Source organism: Schistocerca gregaria, chromosome 1 (genome assembly GCF_023897955.1).
Source record: "Schistocerca gregaria isolate iqSchGreg1 chromosome 1, iqSchGreg1.2, whole genome shotgun sequence".
NCBI lineage: Eukaryota > Metazoa > Arthropoda > Insecta > Orthoptera > Acrididae > Schistocerca > Schistocerca gregaria.
In genome coordinates, this window is record NC_064920.1 from 1,000,149,739 (window position 1) to 1,000,170,348 (window position 20,610).

Here is a 20,610-nt window from a genome sequence, read left to right on the forward strand (position 1 = left end):
AAACAACCTATACTCCATTGCCGAGAGAAAGATTCTTTCTTCAGTAAAGGATAGGACAAGGGTCTGCTTCTGCCGTACAAATCAAGCTGTGTGAGACGTTCTGGGTAAGATATTCGAGAAGCTGTTGTGCAAACAATTAAAAACGATCAGTAATTAAATGGCATCGCCTTCTGTAGTTGTTCGGTCTCCTTTGCAACGTATACTACAGCGGTTATGATTGAAATAAAGAGCCGTATTTTTTCGCTATCTTAAATCAATAAGAGTACATGTCTTTTTGAAATATTAAAAGTTTCCATTGTTCATGGAATCTCAGGAAAGCTGTCATGTGATAAGCTGACAGTGAGAATAAAGTTGTCTCAGGCTGCAGTTAGATGATCGTGATTTCATCATAACATCGACTTCGAGTGCTCTAGCTTTCTCATCAGATGTAACTATTATCATTAAAGAATTGTAATCCAGTCCATAAATAATACAATTGCATTACATGTTGGTTACATTTTAACAATTTCTTTGACCTCTTCTGATTGGGAGGACAGTTAATGGTCTCACGTTAAATTCAAAAAGCGTTTAAAAACACAATGTCCTGTAATCACAGGCAAGGAACATTTACGCGTTGGTATTATCCAGTCTAAGTAAGTTCACTGTCGCGTATTGGCATTCACTTTATACCTTAAATGTGGGGCTGGAGACCTTGAAATCTATTGTGTGGTAGAAGATTAATTAATCTGCAGCCTGTTGCAAATTCATTTTTAACTTTCCATTTCAAATACATCAGAAGCAAATTTTTGAATTCTCACTTTGGTTTACCGGAATCACCTCGAGTCACTTTTGTTCTTCTATTGTTTATTTAGTTACTTTGACTAAAGAAACTGCTCAACCAATTGTACGGACCGCGACTACTGTCGATCATATCACACTTCGTTAAAGCGCAAAGAATTCTGTACGGTACGATGACACTCGCTCACTCTTGGTACAGAGGTCGCGGAAGCCATCGCCCGTAGAAAGGGTGCGTTCGCTCCCAGTGGCGCAGTGCAGCAGACGCGCAGCTGAGTAGACTTCACGGCCACGTACTTCTTGGCTGGCCGCCGGCCGATTGGGAACGGCGCTGAGACGGCTAGCGCCACTCAGCCGTGCTTGATTCCATTAGGCGCAGCCCTGGCACCCTCGGCTCGCCACTTAGCAGGGTCTACGGCCAAAGGCGTCTGTGGCGCCTGCAGATGCTCCAGCCACGTCCGACTAGAGTGAGGAAAGAGCGGTATAATCAAAGAGATCGGATTGCAATGAATATTAAATCGAGCCACATTCTTCAGCAGGAAGTGAACGCCTTTGTCAAAACCGCGCTATCTTCGACTACTCTCACTTCTCTTTTTTTCTCATGGTGGGGGACCTTTCACGTTGTTCCGGCTATATATTTAGCTTCTGGTTTCTGTCTTTCACTTTATTACCAATTTACTTTATGCCACTTTTCAGCTGAGATAATTTTTGCTCGCCTTTTGGTTTCGAGTTTCATTTTCAAATTTTTTTCTGTTGTGTAGGCCGACTGGAGAGGTAACCTCAAGCAGCGCGTACTGCTTGCACTGTCTGCACACCATAACATGCGCTTAAAAGCCAACGTAGTCGCCAAACCGACGTGGTGGGGTCGTTATGTACCTTACCGGTAGATCCCCATGACACCACAGAGCACACGCTTCTGATGCCTGAGCAGCTAGCTTACCTCGCATGCCAGAAGTAAATTTGCGTCTTCTCAGGGCATTAAGACTCCCGGCAACGACTGTCGTGCCAGATGAACTATGGGCGTCCGTGGGGAGAGATCTTCACCAAAGTGGGTGGCATCACGGCCGACATTCCGTACACGAAACACATCAAACTCAACCAGCACAATAACCCTACGGATCCGGCTGTTTCACCAGATAGGTGAATGAATGAATGTCGTGTGGCGGGGGTCACCCAGCGGGTTGACCTGATCGCCTGGTACAAGTCTTTTGACGTGACGCCACTTCGGCGACTTCCGCGTCGACGAGGATGAAACGATGATGATGAAGGCGACACAAACACCCAGTCCCTGAACAGACAAAATCTCCAACCCAGCCGGGAATCGAACCCAGACGCCCCGGCATGACAAGCCGGCGCGCTGTCCACTCAGCTACGGTGGCGGACAACAGGTAGGTGCAGATATTTCAATGCGGACAGCTACTTTCTCTATTGTGCAGTTCCTCTGTGGTGTCATGGGGGTAAGATCCGATTGGCTACTGTGTTGGCTGATGTTCTGCTATGCAGACAGTGCTACTTTTCCTACTCCAAGGAAAGGGGAGCAAGCCAGAAGTTTGGAAACAAAACGATTTATTAGTATCTGGTGCGTACTGTAGCAGATGGAGATACTTTTACAGTGACGAAACCATTAGTTTTCGTATAACAAAGAGAACATAAATTTTTTTAAGTGGCTCACAGGGAAATAGATAACTTTCCTTTAAAGCCGCGTCTGCTGCAAATCTCAAGCAGTTCAGACATGTCAAAGACGGGGTCACCAACAGTGACATTACACCAGATAAAACTCTTAGTACAAGTAGTTATCTTTCACAGGGACCTTACACTCCAGACAGATGAGGCGCTACGACCTAATCAAGAACAAGGAGGCGACGTTCTCTCCGACGGGTAGAAAAAGGTCCAAAAGATAGCCGAACATATACATATCTCATGTTAGCTTTTGAAGGAAATGCCCTTCCAGAAACAGTTAATGTTCCGGTGTATCAGTGTGACGTTAAATCTCATGTCCCACCGCCCATGAGATGTTTCCGATGCTTACGCTTTGAATAGACATGTATGCCATTCCGTTGCACGGAAGACCTGAAATGTGAAAACTGTGGAGGATCACAAAGGTCGTCGTTTCGAACAACCGCCTTGTGTGTAAATTGTACAGAACACCACCCTTTCACCAGATTGCCCAGTACTTACAAAAGAAAAAAAGCAGCTATATAAATCGTTTGTCACTTGCTGAAGCAAGAAAAACATGTGGACGCTTGAATCCAGTCAACATGATGAAAATTATGCAAAAGTCTTAACTATGACACTGCCTACGTCAACTTTTTCAAACCCAGATCTACCAGGACTCTCCCCTCTCGTAGTTCCTGGTCGTTGCTATATTTGGAAATGCCGTAGTACGCCCTCCCAATGCATCCCATGCGTTCTCGATAGAATGTAAGTGCGGTCAACGGATAGGCAGTCCATTAGCGAAACATACTCTGGTTCCAAGAGCTCCTGCGCTTTTCAGTACGGTGGCGTATTGTTATCAAAGTGAGAATGGCCGAGTGCACTTTGGGAAGGAATACAGTGTTACAATAATATTGACCCGAAGGTTTACCGCGATGAAAGATTTGTAGGTCATTAGGCACATGCAACATTATGCCTCCCCGTACCATAAAACTTGGACCACGTGAACGATTATGTTCGACAATGTTCCTGGGTGCACTATGTGTTCGCACTCGTCGCCATATAAGGGTACACCCAAAATCACTACTCAGGTTGAATCTACCCTCTCCCGGGAATAGCACGCGATCCCATTCCTTGTTGGTCCAGTCCCTGTGCTCTTGACACCACTGTAAGAGGTGTTCGGGTGTCAACAGAACACGACGTCTCATCGTTTGGAAAAAGAGACCACCTTCGTGCAGTTGCAGTGCCGCTGTGGAGCGTGAGACTGCGTGCCTTGCAGTCCTGCCAAATGTGTTTGCAACTGCACTCAGTCACTTCTAGCCGGTTGCACAGTGTAGCGGTCTTCTACTGCTGCAATTGACCACGGTCGACCACCTCCTATCCTTAGGGCAGCAGTGCCTGCGGTTCGGAACGCTCTCTATCTACGTGAAACAGTGCTGTGATCAATACCAAACCCATGGGCTACAGTCCTCATACTTCGTCCTACTTCCAATTTCCTGATCACTTATCCTCGTCTGAAGTCAACGCTAATGATGTCTTCGAGCCATGTTGTACGGAAGAGCGCCACCACAGTGCACCGTAACTGCTCGCCGATTGGCACACATTTTCTTTTCCCGCTCCTTCAACCATCTCGTTTTGCGGGGCCAGTCCCATATGTCGCTATAGTCACGCCATGTGACGTCCACCTGCGCACGACGGAGAGACCTGAGGCAACATCCTCCCACACTTTCATTCATTTTCATCAAGTAATTTATATGTTATATTACTTTACCTAGCTCTATTAAATTATACAGAACGGTTCATTATATTAAACAAGAACACGAAACACTTCGTTACTTTCCGTTGCTAAAAAGTACCTTGCTCGCTGACGGCGATTGCTTCGTAAAGTGATTTCAAGCGTTCCCTAAAGTAATGTTATAGGCCCTTTGCAGTGCCTTATCCATATAAACGATTTGGGAGACAATCTAAGCAGCCGTCTTAAGTTGTCTGCAGATGACGCTGTCATTTACTGACTTACAAAGTCATCAGAAGATAAAAAAAACTGCAAAACGATTTAGAAAAAATATCTGAATGGTGCGAGAAGTGGCAGTTGACCCTAAATAACGAAAAGTGTGAGGTCATCCACATGAGTGATAAAAGGAACTCTTTCGGTTACACGTTAAATCAGTCTAATATAAAAGCCGTAATTTCAACTAAATATCTAGGTATTACAATTACAAACTACTTAAATTGGAAGGAACACATAGAAAATGTTGTGGGGAAGGCTAACCAAAGATTGCGTTTTATTGGCAGGACATTTAGAAAATGTAACAGACTCACTAAGGAGACTGCCTACACTACGCTTGTCTGTCCTCTTTTAGGATATTGCTGCACAGTGTGGGATCCTTACCAGGTAGGACTGACGAGTATATCGAAGAAGTTCAAAGAAAGGCAGCACATTTTGTATTATCGCGAAATATGGGAGAGAGTGTCACAGAAATGATACAGGATTTCGGTTGGAAATCATTAAAAGAAAGGCATTTTTCGTTGCGACGGAATCTTCTCACGAAATTGCAATCACCAACTTTCTCCTCCGAATGCGAAAATATTTTATTGACACCGATCTACATAGGGCGGAACGATCACCACGGTAAAATAAGGGAAATCAGAGATCGTACGGAAAGATATAGATGTTCATACTTTGCGCGCGCTATACGAGATTGGAATACTAGAGAATTGTGAAGGTGGTTCGATACACCCTCTGCCAGGCACATAAATGTGATTTTTAGAGTTCCATGTAGACTTAGAATGTACATTATTTAAGGAAATTGCAAAACTTATCTTCACTCGTAACTGAAGGGAACAAAAAGGGGGTTGGACTCTCCAGCACTCAAGAATCTGACTACACTGGTAACAGAATCTCAGCATTCCGCACTACAGAAACCACCAGCTAAGACTGATGATAACAGGCTGCAAACGCCCGACGTGGAATCCAAAAATGAATTTTCCGAGAGCATAGTAAATCGAGACAGAGCCTAGAGCTGAGAAAAGTCTTTGTCTGTTAACCGGACTTTCAGTAGTTCATTCAGGCGTTATAAGTACGGCGTGTACAAAAACGCATGGTCCAGTATATTACACGAAAAATTTCTGCACCGTTTTGTCAGAGAAAAGAGCACAACTAAAAGGAAGATATTCCCGGACTGGAGCCACAATCCAGAACGTAAGTTTGTTACATGTTATTGTGGACTGTCGGTTGGAAAGAATAATAGTCGGAGACTGTCACCAGTTAAGCGACGAAACGAAAACAGAACTACGTTCGACGAAGTAAAATATAAAAATTACCACTGCCGTAAAATCTGGGAGTCGGGGATGATAACTTTGACAGGTCGAAGACTATCAGGTTTATCTTTTTTGTACTGTAGAACAAGAGTAGGCTAATGGATGTTCCTAATGGAATAATGCTGACGCAATTATTAGACTTGTCCACAGACATGCGCTGTAAGTCGCTTCCACCGACCTCGACTTTGAAGGCCGAACGAGATGGCACTGTTAAGACACTGAATCGAGCATAAGTGTCGAGATATTCTGATTCAGGTTTCCACCGCTTCCTAAACCGCATGAGGGCATCACTGCTGTCGATTTCTTTCCGTACACAATTTTTCAGTTCGAGTTCGTGCTTCCTCTGCATCCACCACGACGTCGACGGAACGTGAAACTGCAGCCCCACCACTTAACAGACTGCAAGCACAGTGGCACAGGATGGACAGTGGAATGTTTTCCATAATGCCTCAGTATTCGTTCCATTCTGTGTCCGTAGCACACAGTCAAGTGGAAGGCTACTGCTCCTCCGAGGAATCCGGCAGGCGCTCTTGTCAGAAGTCCATTGTTCTGCTCCACTAAACACTGACTCAGTATAGGCACAATGTCCCACGCTACTGCGTCGCGCTCTCGCGTTTTCTCTTCCCAATACGGGACCTGTCACCCTGGCTACTGCCTATACACAGGTAGGAAACTGCCGCCGTTGTCAATTTTCTGCTTAGATGAAACGTACGTTCTGCCGACATTACTTTACTTCGCAAGTCCATGACAAACGCATACTGTATAAAGGCTTTCACAACGTAATTTGAAAATTGCTCCATGGGGCCATAAATCACATACGAATACTGGTACCTTGGTCTCATTAGAAGGTAAAACAATATTATATTGATGTTTATAAGCATCTACATCTACATCATACTTCACAAGCCACCTAATGGTGTGTGGCGGAAGGTACTTTCAGTACGACTATCTGATCCCTCCAACCCTGTTCCACTCGCGGAGGCCGGCCGGAGTGGCCGTGAGGTTCTAGGCGCTACAGTCTGGAGTCGAGCGACCGCTACAGTCGCAGGTTCGAATCCTGCCTCGGGCATGGATGTGTGTGATGTCCTTCGGTTAATTAGGTTTAATTAGTTCTAAGTTCTAGGCGATTGATGATCTCAGAAGTTAAGTCGCATAGTGCTCACAAGGGAACCTCCACATCGCACCCTCCTCAGATTTAGTTATAAGTTGGTACAGTAGATGGGCCTTGAAAAACTGAACACAGATCAATCGAGAAAACAGATGTTGTGTGGAACTATGTAAAAAATAAGTTAAATATACAAACTGAGTAGTCCATGGGCAATATAGGCAACATCAAGGACAATGTGAGCTCAGTAGCGCCGTGGTCCCGTGGTTAGCGTGAGCAGCTGCAGAACGAGAGGTCCTTCGTTCAAGTCTTCCCTCGAGTGAAAAGTTTACTTTCTTTATTTTCACAAAGTTATGATCTGTCCGTTCGTTCATTGACGTCTCTGTTCACTGTAATAAGTTTAGTGTCTGTGTTTTACGACCGCACCGCAAAACCGTGCGATTAGTAGAGGAAAGCACGTGCCTCTCCAATGGGAACCGAAAACATTTGATCGCAAGGTCATAGGTCAACCGATTCTTCCTTAGGAAAATACGTCTGATATATTCTATACGACACTGGTGACGGCATGTGCGTCACATGACAGGAATATGTTGTCGACCCACCTAACTTGTACACTTGGCGAATGGGTAAAAAGTGACTTCTACCTTGCCCGATTCACGTTTTCTTGTGGATGTGATAATCACTTCGAAAAAAGTGATGAAAACATAAGAGTTTGTCACATAAACTGCAACAAATGCGTGCTGTAGCGTTCTCGCTTCCCACGCCCGGGTTCCCGGGTTCGATTCCCGGCGGGGTCAGGGATTTTCTCTACCTCGTGATGACTGGGTGTTGCGTGATGTCCTTAGGTTAGTTAGGTTTAAGTAGTTCTAAGTTTTAGGGGACTGATGACCATAGATGTTAAGTCCCATAGTGCTCAGAGCCATTTTTTTTTTTTTTTTTTTTTTTTTTTTTTTTGCAACAAATGAACGCAACAGTTTCACAGTTGCCCTGTTTACTCTGTGCTTTGTCAACAGATTTTTCCGTGAGTAGACCGTCTAGTACATCGGACAGACGGACGGACAGATAATAATTGTCTGAAAATAAAAAAGTAAACTTTTAACTCGAGGGAAGACTTGAACCAAGGACCTCCCGTTCCGCGGATGCTCACGCTAACTACGGGACCACGGCGCTCCTGTGCTCAGACTGTCCTTGATGTTGCCTATCTTGCCCATGGACTACTCAGTTTGTATATTTTGCTTATTTTTTTCATAGTTCCACACAACTTCTTCCTGTTTTCTCGATTGATCTGTGTTCAGTTTTTCAAGGTCTATCCACTGTGCCAACTTATAACTAAATCTGAGTGGGGTGCGATGGGGAGGTTCCCTTGTCAGAGCCATTTGAAGCAAGCCACTCGCGAATAGTGCGTGGGGAGAATGATTGTCGCTAAGCTTCTATATTGGCTCTAATTTTTCGAATTTTCTCCTCTTGGTAATTACGCGAAATGCATGTGGGCGGAAGTAATATGTTTTCCGACTCCTCCTGAAAAGTACTGTCCCGAAATTTCAATATAAGTATCTCCGTGATGCTCAACGCCTCTCGTGTATCCTGTGCCAATGGAGTTTATTTAGCTTGTCCGTAACGTCTTTCGCCAATTAAACGATCCCGTGGCGAAACGCGCCGCTCTTCGTTGGATCTTCTCTCTCTCTTCTATCAGTCCTACCTGATAGTGATCCCAGGTAGATGAACAATACTGAAGAATTGGGCGAACAAGCACCTTATAAGCCTCTTCTTTCGTGGATGAGTTACATTTCCTTAAGATTCTTTCGACGAATGTGAGACTGGTATCAGATTTTCCCACTATCAGTATAGTTACGCCTAGATATTTTACGACAGACGCTGTCTCCAGCTGTTTGTCATCAATAGTATAGCTGTACAGTAGTGGATTTCTTTTCTTAAGTGTGCACAGCGTGTTACATTTATTTACGTTCAGGGTCAACTGTCAGAGCCTGCACCATTCAATTCTCTGCAGGTCGTTCTGCAAATTCTTACTATCTTCTGGCTTTGCTACTTTGGTCTAGACAACTACATCATCTGCGAATAGCCTTAAAGAGTATCCGACGCTTTCTACTAGATCACTTGTATATATTGTAAACGTGGCTTTCGGGACAGAATAATGAATAGCGGCAGGACGATGGGGAGGGCAGAGCGAGATTGGCGGTTCCAAGAGTATTGATCGTCTGCTAACGAGTTTCACTTTGCAAATAAAACATTCCTACTGTGTGTAATCTCCTTTATACACTGTCAACGAGGGACAGATTGGTTGAACGAAGCAAATTTCGTAGGTGGTCAGGCAGTAGCTATTGAAAGAAAATTTAAAGCTCGTATTTACAGTCACTTCATCTTCAAACTGATCTGCGCACTCGTCAAATTCAAGAAAAAAATGACTTAGGTGTTATCCAAATAATTCCCTGTTGTTGACATTCTTAGAGTTAACTTCAAAAAACATATCTGACGCTTCCAAATAAGTCAATCATGAACATAAAGCAATTATTTCGCTACTGACCGTGAACTTTCAATGATGAGAAATAACTGAAACAACGTGTTTAGCTGCGCGTTCACTTTGAGTGAGCTGTTACGTCAAAGCAACCCAGTGTTACACATGCCCAACGATAAACATGCCCCTGTGATAACACTATGCGACATAAAATTCTGGACAGTAAATGGTTCAAATGGCTCTGAGCACTATGGGACTTAACTTCTGAGGTCATGAGTCCCCTAGAACTTAGAACTACTTAAACCTATCTAACGTAAGGACAGCACACACATCCATGCCCGAGGCAGGATTCGAACCTGCAACCGCAGCGGTCGCGCGGTTCCAGACTGTAGCGCCTAGAACCGCTCGGCCACTCCGGCCGGCGGCGTTCTGTACTCGCCACGATAAAAATCGTGAGTTCTAAGCATGGACTGTCAGACATAATTGCACAGATTTCTACAGGTGGTACATCGTACCTTGTAGGGTGCACTACAGTTAATCTTATATCTGACAAAAGTTATTTAAATAATGGCTATGATTACCCAGGAGTTCCAGTAGAATGTCGTTTTCGTCTAGCTTTGTGTGAGTATATAACCAGTGATTTTAGTCTATATGCTGGTACAAATTATAATAATTCGACATGGAATCTGGAGGAAAATGACCGAAAAACTGTACGGTGTACTCAGTGACGGCCTGTTGAACGTGGCGAGTCGCAGCCGAAATAAAGATCCCATGGCATGGCATGGCATAAATAAAGTATAAAACCCTTATAGATAAAAAATTTACTTATTTTTATAAAATATATTTTAACCATCAGCTGTTTTTGTCCCATTAGTTGACTACTGGAACGAATGACCAGCTGATGTTTAAAATGCATTTTATAAAATACTTTACTGCTGTTGAACTTCACCTTATGGAAACATTACAAAAATTTACTGTCGAATGAAGAACGAGATTGATACGTTCAAAACAGATGGGTCAGTTTGGCGCAGTATAGGGAGTACGGTCATCTGAAGAACAAGGTAGCAAACAGCTCAAGTAGTAACATGTGATATCGTATTGACCTCCATCGAAAGTGAATACAAATACCTTGCAAACTTGTTCTGAGCAGGGAAAAGTGGTAGAAAGGAAGAATGGAGAACAGGAAGCCTAAAACGTCATAAACATGCTCTATCGAGAGACATTGTTCAATGTTCATTATTTGCTTTTCAAGAAATTGTGAGTTCAATTTTTTTTAAAGAAAGCTATTTCAACGGCGTTAGTGTGCACATAATCAGCTTGTGTAAGTATAAACATCTACGGAATTCTGCTTGGACCAAAGCTATATTAAATCTCTCTCTCTCTCTCTCTCTCTCTCTCTCTCTCTCTCTCTCTCTCTCTCTCTCACACACACACACACACACACACACACACACAGCTGAGCACATGAGAGCAGGCTTAAAATCGTAACGGATCCAGATATTACATAAAGAACACGACACGTACGAAGACCCAAATAATTGTACAGGTAAGACTTGCACGCATATTTTCTGGTATGAAGTAATTAGTGGAAGAATTCAGTGTGCTGCGATCTAGGCTACTTGGAGTTACAGACAAAAAGAAAGTGACTTCATGAAGACCGTCACAGCACTCTATGCCCCGAGGATGGAAATGCGGACCTGGGATAGATCTGAAGGAACTGTGGAAAAGAAATCGAGCAATAGGTTCGTAATAGCTCATTTGTTGAAGGAAAGGATACTTCCTGTCGGAACTGTTCATTAGTTTCTCAAAGGCAATCTCTGCATAGAGCTTTTTGCGGAGGCGGAAATGCCTATAAATATTAAAGGCAGAGCAACGAATCTACTCCGCTGGTCTTGAAAAGGACACAATTATGACGATTCAAAAGGTCTCAAGGAAAAACAAATACAGCGTTTAATTATCTCAACCTTAGAGGTGCATCCGAAGTTTCTCCGAACGAGCGAAGCAGCGATCCAATCAAAATAATGGAAGATGTAGTTTTCAAATCTCACTGCTAGGCACTCTTGATTACCGCTTAGTGCAGTTTCCTTTGTCATTTCCTGACAATTCTGCGATTCTCCCTTCAGCATTGTCCGTTCCAATCCCGGTTGTTTTTACAGTTACGTAGTGTTCCGTTTTTGTTGAGACTACCATATCTGCGGCACATTACGTTTTGTTCGGATATTTTCTTGAATGACGAACGAACAGAATATTCCACTGCAACTTCCTGATTCCTCGTAGCTATTATTGGACATACTGACGTACCAAACAGTCCTAGCAAACAGTACAGTTAGAAGTTTGACGGATTTCTAGCTGAACTAAGAAAAGAGGAACTGTAACTGGAATATGCAAAAAATGTCTCTGAGTACAATGGGACTTAACTTCTGAGGACATCAGTCCCCTAGAACTTAGAACTAATTAAACCTAACTAACCTAAGGACATCACACACATCCATGCCCGAGGCAGGACTCAAACCTGCGACCGTAGCGGTCGCTCTTCTCCAGACTGTAGCGCCTAGAACCACAAGGCCACTCCGGCCGGCAGTCTCTAAGAACGAAGTATAAATAAATAAAAGGAAATTAAAGCGAACTCCGATTCACCAGTCTCAAGCCCAGTACCTAATCGTGCATGTAACCAGGAAGGAACAAGTAGTAAGTAACAGCGTGTTGAAAAACTGGGAATCGCCTGGCCCCGAAAAGCCGAAATGAATCCTGTCTGAGAGAAGGAAAATCTCCTCTAATATGTTACGATATGGAACATTCATTAACATATTTTATAAGGCTACAGAATTGCAATTATTATAGAGGGGCGATGAAAAAGTTTGCCTTCCAATGTTCTACTGTCGAGAATCGGTATGCTTACCAGGCAAAATCGCTGTGTGCATTAAGGCAATTATCACACCGACACATCAAGTTGAAGATACCCGTTTTCTAAGACAACGTGTCCTAATGCGTGAAGAAGTCCGTAACTGCCTACTGCACGTCCGAGTCCGACAGTAATGGGCAACCCTTCCAGGCATTTTTTTATGGGACCTAAGGCATTACAACCTCGTGGGGAGAGATCAGGACTACAGGGTGGGTGTTCGAGTGTCTCGCCCTTGAGTTGGCGTAACTTCTACGTCACGACATTTGCGATATGGGGACATGCGTTGTCATATGGCAGCAGCGCCCATTGGCGCTCCCTTCCACAATGGTGGTTTCCTACAGACGTACTGCCCCTAACACATTTTTCATTCTCCGATGCATGTCTGCCGGTGTTTGTCCTTCTGCAGTCAATAAAAGAATAATAGTATGTCGGTGCTGTTTGGACGCATTTGGTTATAACCTCGCCATAGTTCACGTGTCCGTACATCGGAAAACCACGAATACGACACTATTCCCTCGCGTACATGTGGTGCTTGGGTACCAGCAGCGATTTGGCTGAGCGGTTCTGGGCGCTACAGTCTGGGACCGCGCGACCGCTACGGTCGCAGGTTCGAATCCTGCCTCGGGCGTGGATGTGTGTGATGTCCTTAGGTTAGTTATGTTTAAGCACTTCTAAGTCCTAGGGGACTGATTGACCTCAGAAGTTAAGTCCCATAAAGCTCAGACTCATTTGAACCATTAATACCAGCAGCGGAGTCGCGCTACATTGCATACGTACTGCAGCAACGCCCTCAAACAGAAACTTTTTGATCGCTTCTTATTTATCTTGACGAAACTGTTAGCGAATTAATAACATCTGAATATCGCGATCAAGTACGTAACCCGGTAATTGAACATTGTAATTTTTATCCGATGTTGGTTGTAATAAAATATCATCGAACGCAATTAGGCTACAAAGAAAACCTAAAACAAAACCCCGAAAATGTAATTTATTGTATATCCCTTGCTCTAGACATTAATAGTAACAAAAAATGAAAATATTAGGTACAGTTATGATAAAAGAGTAGAGGGGCATGAAAGGGAAGCAGTGGTTGGGAAGGGAGTGAGACAGGGTTGCAGCCTCTTCCCGATGTTATTCAATCTGTATATTGAACAAGCAGTAATTCTGTCAGAGACAGCAAAGGATTTGGAAGAGCAGTTGAACGGAATGGACAGTGTCTTGAAAGGAGGATATAAGATGATCATCAATAAAAGCAAAACGAGGATAATGGAATGTAGTCGAATTAAGTCGGGTGATGCTGATGGAGTCAGATTAGGAAATGAGACACTTAAAGTAGTAAAGGAGTTTTGATATTTGGGGAGCAAAATAACTGATGATGGTCGAAGTAGAGAGGATATAAAATGTAGACTGGCAATGGCAAGGAAAGCGTTTCTGAAGAAGAGAAATTTGTTAACATCGAGTATAGATGTGTCAGGAAGTTGTTTCTGAAAGTATTTGTATGGAGTGTAACCATGTATGGAAGTGAAACATGGACGATAAATAATTTGGACAAGAAGAGAGTAGAAGCTTTCGAAATGTGGTGCTACAGAAGAACGCTGAAGATTAGATGGGTAGATCACATAACTAATGAGGTGTTGAATAGAATTGGGGAGAAGAGGAATTTGTGTCACAACTTGACTAGAAGAAGGGATCGTTGGTAGGACATGTTCTGAGGCATGAAAGGACCACCAATTTAGTGCTGTAGGGCAGCGTAGATGGTAAAAACCGTAGAGGAAGACCAAGAGATGAATACACTAAGCAGATTCAGAAGGATTTAGGTTGCAGTAAGTACTAGGAGATGAAGAAGCTTGCAAAGGATAGAGTAGCATGGAGAGCTCCATCAAACCAGTCTCGGGACTGAAGACCACAACAACAACAACAACAACAACAATGAAACTGCTATTTAGGAAAAAAGGATGAATTGGCAGCAACTGATCCAGTTGTCTTCTCCTGGTAATATGTGCAGTTGTCTAACACTTTCATTGAATACAATCCTGTTAAATCTACGGATATTTTTGGAGGTTTTTAAAGCAATATTGGCTGATAGCTTCAAACTTACGGTACATCATTGCATTACGACAGCCTAATAAACGAGCTAAGCAACTCGCCTATATGGAACTATAACCATTAGGACCCTTCATCATAAACCGTCATGACTCGACGTGTGTAGCTGAGATTCAGCTGTGGGGAGAGGAGACAATGATCCACCAGTTGACTTACGCAGACTCATTTGTACGTTGCAGGTGGGTGCCAGCTTGGGCTGCCAGGTAACCAGACGCCTCGGGTGCTGCGGGTGGACCGCAACTGGAACGTTCTCGCCTGGATGCCTCCGGGCAGCCTGGTGACGTACGCCACCGTCGACAGAAACGACGACCACGAGCTGGTCTTCCTGCTGGAGAAGCGCATGCCTGACGACCCGCCGCTGCCGTTCACCATCGACAACGCCACCGGCGTCATCTACACCAACGACACGCTCAAGGACTTGGTGAGCACCACCTTTCTGCCCACGTCCTGATAAGAATGCAAGACAGCACGCAGCACAGGGTTGGCTGCTTTCCATTAAAGCGACCACCTTTAGCTGCTAAATTGTCCTGAAAATCTTCGATTATTTCGAATTTCCCAAACATTGTGTGGGCGATGATAAATGATAACCATTATATTAAAACCTCTTTAAACTGCCTAACAAGTTCACATGCATCTTTATCAGTGTGATGTTCCGTTAGGAAACGTGGGGGTGTATAACTGTTGCTTAAATTCTAATTTCAAACGATAGACAGTAATTGTGACTACCTCATCCCATGATTACAATATCTGACAAAATAAGTTGATATTTTGCAGTAATACTGGCAGACCTAAACAGTGGACTTTGCAATACTCTAAGTCTAAAGACTGTCATTCAATAATCCGACGTCTTTCCATCGATTCTACATATCTAGGCCGCCTGATAGTGAATAACAAATCCAACAGGAGGCAACTGTTACGAAGAGTAAATTATGATACCGAAGTAAGATATTTCAAAGTCGACGGTATTGTACGTGGTCAGGTCACATTTATGTGAACACCTGTTAGAAGCCTGTATGCCTTTTGCAGCGCCGACTTGCAGGAAGAGTGTCAGTGAGGTTCTGGAAGGTACAGACAGGGGTGTGGAGTCATGCCGACTCCAGCAGTGTGGCCAGTATCACGGTATAAGTGTATATTTTATATTTTTATAATTGTATATTTTATGATTTTGGTTGGGGTGGCTTTACGTATTGTGTGCTAGCATGAGACTTATAATTAACTAATACCGCGATAACACTCGTACGGACATCGGCTGCCCCGAACTACGTACGATATAATAATTTTTAAACACAGCGCGCGACTCACCGCCTTCTAATAAATAGTTTGCGTGAGCGCTGCTATTTAGGAAAGAAAATATGCGTATTCTTACGCAAACTGTAATTATTAATATGAGTCTCAGGGGCTACTGGTTATTTATGTACAAAATTACGCAAAGATTAACTGAGATATTGCGTAATGTAAAGATTTTCAATATTTGTTTTTCATCATTTGCAAGGCAAAACTGGAGAGAATCTCGTCTGCCGTTAGGCGGCCAAAATTAAACATACTGGACTCACTCAGTATTCTAAATATTAATAAACAAAATCTATTTTGACTCTTTTTAAGTTTGAAATTAATGAAAGATGAAAAATGAGAAATCTCTTGCATTTACATTTAATATTATGATATGATATTTTAATTAAATAATACAGTCAGCGTAATGGCCGACTAAATCCTGCTAGGGGAGATAAGCTCCCTGCACTGTGAAGTTCTGTAACAATTTTGTTAATTATAATTAATGGTTGCAATCATGAGAGGTGACAACTAAGTCAATAAACTTACGTTACTTACTAGACAGCACAATAATGGCGGCCTACTGCTAGACTAAACAAAACGGGAGAGATACTTCAATCAAAGCATTGTCTCTGATCTTCATGGCCGATGTTACACAGAGATTATACAAAAAAAACTGTTTTGTTAATTACATCGATATTTGTGTTTTCATAATAATAACTTACGTTCTTTGCTATTTGTTACACACCGCGCACTCGTACACAGTCTTGAAATAATTTATAATCCACACGTCTCATAACAAAAACTTCCTTTCCCTTTCTCCAAATGTCCATTTATGTGACGTACCGTCACACCAGCTGTGCTAGGTTTCTAAGCTGGGGATTCGTGGAGGGAACAGCCCGATCGAAGTGGTTCCGCAGATTCTGCAAAGCAAACACTCCGTCTTCGGGCCGCAAGTGGCGTATCGGAACCATCCGACAGCCGTGTCATCCTCAACTGAGGATGCGGATAGGAGGGGCGTGTGGTCAACACACCGCTCTCCCGGTCGTTAAGATGGGATGGTTTTCTGTGACCAGAGCCGCTACTATTCGGTCGAGTAGTTCCTCAATTGGCATTACGAGGCTGAGTGCACCTCGAAAAGCGGCAACAGCGCCCGGATGGTCATCTATCCAAGAGCCGGCCACTCCCGACAGCACTTAACTTCGGTGATAAATTTAACAACTGACAAGAAGTAAGATGATTTTACAGTTTGACTTAAGTATCTGCAACAAAAATTTATTTTAACGAAGGGGGAAATGGAAATACAGTGTGATCATTTAATACTACGCTGACATTCTGTGTCATACGTTTGTTTATTTCCATTGTTTCCTGTACGGTCATCTTTCTGCTTGTTTTGACACTATGTAAAACTTCACATGCTACGTCGTATGAATGCCTGATGTCAGAAAAAGTTGAATCTTCCTTCTTTAAACTCCAGCTTCTCTTATATTCACGTAGCTCAAATGTCACAGACACTCCCCGGAACCCCAACACCCTCTAGCAACATGGAAGCCATTACCTGATGTCTTAACAAATGTGATATTATCCGGTCCTTTCTTCTTGTCACTGTTTTCCATATGTTCCTTTCTTCGCCGATTCTGCTGAGGAACCCCTTATTCCGTATATCACCAGTCTACCTAATTTTCAAAATCCTCCTGTAGGTCTTTAAATGCCTCGATTAAGTTCCTTTCCGGTTAACCAACAGTCCGCAACTCACTAATGTACAAACCTGTGCTCCAGACGTACTCTCTCAGGAATTCCTTCCTCAGATTAAGGTCTATGTTTAAGAATAGCAGATTTCTCTTGGCGAGGATATCTTTTTTGCCACTGTAGTCTGGTTTTTATGGTTTATATGTCCTCCTTGCTCCGTCCGCCACGCGTTATTTTGCTGCGTAGGTAGCAGAATTCCTTAACTTCATCTACATCGTAATCACCAATCCCAATGTTAAGTTTCTTGCTGTTCTCATTTTTGCTGCTTCTCATTACCTTCGCCCTTTTTCGATTTACTCTCAATCGATATCCTGTATCCATTAGGCTGTTCATTCCATTCAGTAGCTCATGTAATTCTTCTTCATCTTCACTGAGGTTAGCAATGTCATCATCAATCTTATCATTGATATTCATTCACCTTGAATCTTAATTACGCTCTTGAATCTTTCTTTTATTTCCATCATTGCGTCTTCGATGTATTACACCTTTTTTAATCCCAGTACTCCATTCCTGGTCATCCATTTTTATTATACCCTCTTAATTCTTATATGTTACCTGCTTTTTCCTGCGTTATTTTTCTGATATTTCGACCATCTTGCACCATTTTACATTGTCGAACGCTTGTTCCAAGATGACAAATCCTATGGGCGTGTCTTGGTTTTACTGACGCCTATTATCCATTACCAAGCGCAACGACATAACTGCATCTCTGACATTCCTACGTTTCCGAAAGCCAAAGTGATTGTCATAAACAGATCCTCAATTTTATTTTCCATTCGTCAGAATATCATTCGTGTTGGCATCTTGGCTTTGTGAGTCTTTAAGCTGAATGTACCATAGTTCTCGCACTTACCTGCTGTCTTCGGGATTGTGTGGATGATATTTTCCCGGCTGTCCGATGATATGTCTCCAGACACTTCCCAGTATTTCATAAATTGCGATGGAATGCTATCTACCCTACCTGTCTTATTCAGTCAAATGTTCTCCGAAGGTCTACTAAATTCTGTTACTAGATGTCTTCCACATCGACTCGCATTTATTTCTGTCACATCAGAAATGTCTTTCCTTTTCGTTGGGGTTTAATATATAACTTGTGGATATATGCTACTTGACAGTCTCCTTCCGGAAATCCGAATGGGCGACTAGTTCAAAATATTTTGACTGCGGAGCGATCAACACGACGCTTTCAAATTACAGGCCACATGCCTTCGGCAAAAATACGAATTATTAAATTACGAGTTTTATGTTAGCATTTGTGTTTACCATTGAAAAGCAATCCCATCTGAGATCAACCGCCGTGCGTCTGGCCACAGACGAGTAGTCTGTAATTGAAAACGTGTCATGGTGACCTCTCCAGAGGCAGAAGATTGCGTATTAGTTCCCCACGCGGAATCCAGGAAGGGGTCTGCTAAGGCGGAGTTATCCACGAGAAAAATATAGAATAACCAAATAAATCGCAAAATACTATGAGTCATGGTGTGGAACGTCAAAAACGTGTGAGTACTAGGGAAACTAGGAAGTCTGAAAAGGGAAATGTAAAGCCTCACTCTAGATATAATGGAAGTCAGTGAAGTGGTCAGAGGATTAGAGGGTAATACCAACAGCAGCAGGAACTGGTATAGCGGAAGTAGCATTCGTTATGAAAAGCAAAGTAAGGCAGAGAGCGAGTTCCCGTCAATGGTTTAGTGATAGTGTTGTTCTCACCATAATCGACAGTAAATTATGGCCAACAAAAACAGTTCATTTGTGCATGCCAGCTTCACAAGCAGAAGATGAAGAGATAGGAAAAGTATATGAGGATACTGAAGTGGTAATTCAGCACGTAAAAGGGGAGTATAACCTAATAACCATGGATGAAGGGACCGCGGCAGTAGGGGAAGAAACAGATGAAACAGCAGAATATGGATTTAGCAGTACGAACGAGCATGAGTAACTCAATTCGGCAATAAATTTCTGATAGTAATAGGAAATACACTGCTCAAAAATCACAAGAGGAAGAGGCATATCAGGAGAGGCCTGGATATAGGGAAAAATTACAGTTGGAATACCTCAAAGTCACGTAGAGTTTCCGACATCAGATGCTGGATTGTATGACATACCGATGAGCAGATACAAACTCAGATCTCAATTTAGTAATGATGAGGAGTAGATTGAAGTTCGAGACTTGTCCACAAAAATCAGTGTGCAAATAAGTGGGATGCTGCATTACTTAGGAATGATAAAATGAGCTTGATGTTTTTTGAGGCTCTAGTTACCGCGATAATGAATATCTCTGTAGGCAGTTAAAATGAAGAGAAATTGACTCCTCCAAAATAGGCAATCACCAAACTTGGAAAGAAAAAACATAGGTTCAAGGAGCGTAACTGTGAAAGAACTTTCAGTGACGGAAGAAATACATAAATTTATTGAAAAAAGCAGAAAAACATACGTGGAAAGACAGAAATAAACGATACAGTTCAATCGTAAATGAGATGGATAGGAAGTCGAGCGGAGCTAATGCGAAATGGCTGCAGGAAAAATGAGAAGAAATTGAAAGACAATTGTTCGTCAGAAGGTCTGGCTCAGCGTTTAGAAAGGTCAAAATAACTCCGAGTGTTTTTTAAAACATGGTTTGCAACATGAAGAGTTCAATGGGAATTCCAGTGTAAAGTGCAGAGGAGAAAGCGAGTTCGTGGAAAGAGGGCACCCAAAACCTTTTAGTGGAGGACTGACTAGTCTGGTGGCGTGACTGAGGAAGAAATAGGAGTCAGTATGGAACACATCAAGTATAACACAAAGAATTTAATAGAGCTATAAAATTCTTACGGTCACATAAGGTAGACAGGATAGATAACATTCTTTGAAATTTCTGAAATGACTAGAATCTGTGAGTCCCGAGTCATACCGTCGGACTCCCCGAAAGCCACCATCCAGAAAATCCCGAAGAAAGCAAAGACAGATCCGTGCGAAAACTGTCGAACAATCAACTTCACAGCTCATCGAGGTGCTGACAAGAATAATACATAAAGCACGGAAATTAGTTACGCAATCGAAAAGATAAGGGCCCCAGGGAGGCAGTTATGACGTAGCTATTGTTACTGCAAGCAAGACAAGTAATACCAACATAAACTAATAGGATTTGTACGCCTAGAAACAGTAAAATGGTGCAAGATGTTCGATAAACAGAAAAATAAACAGTACTGGGAAGGGCGAGTAACGTACAAGAGACACGACAGTACAATGAGAATGAAAGACCAAGAACGGAGTGTTCGGATTAAAAAGAGT

At 42.8% G+C, this 20,610-nt stretch overlaps 1 protein-coding gene across 2 annotated transcripts in view; it reads left to right on the top strand.

The window, feature by feature from the left end:
• LOC126278525 (tyrosine kinase receptor Cad96Ca) overlaps nt 1–20,610 on the top strand; it is an 800,638-nt gene that overhangs the window by 245,542 nt on the left and 534,486 nt on the right. For both annotated transcript variants that reach the window (XM_049978699.1, XM_049978706.1), the window contains exon 2: nt 14,508–14,749. In XM_049978699.1, the coding sequence (XP_049834656.1) occupies nt 14,508–14,749 (242 nt within the window). The remainder of the gene's footprint in view (nt 1–14,507; nt 14,750–20,610) is intronic.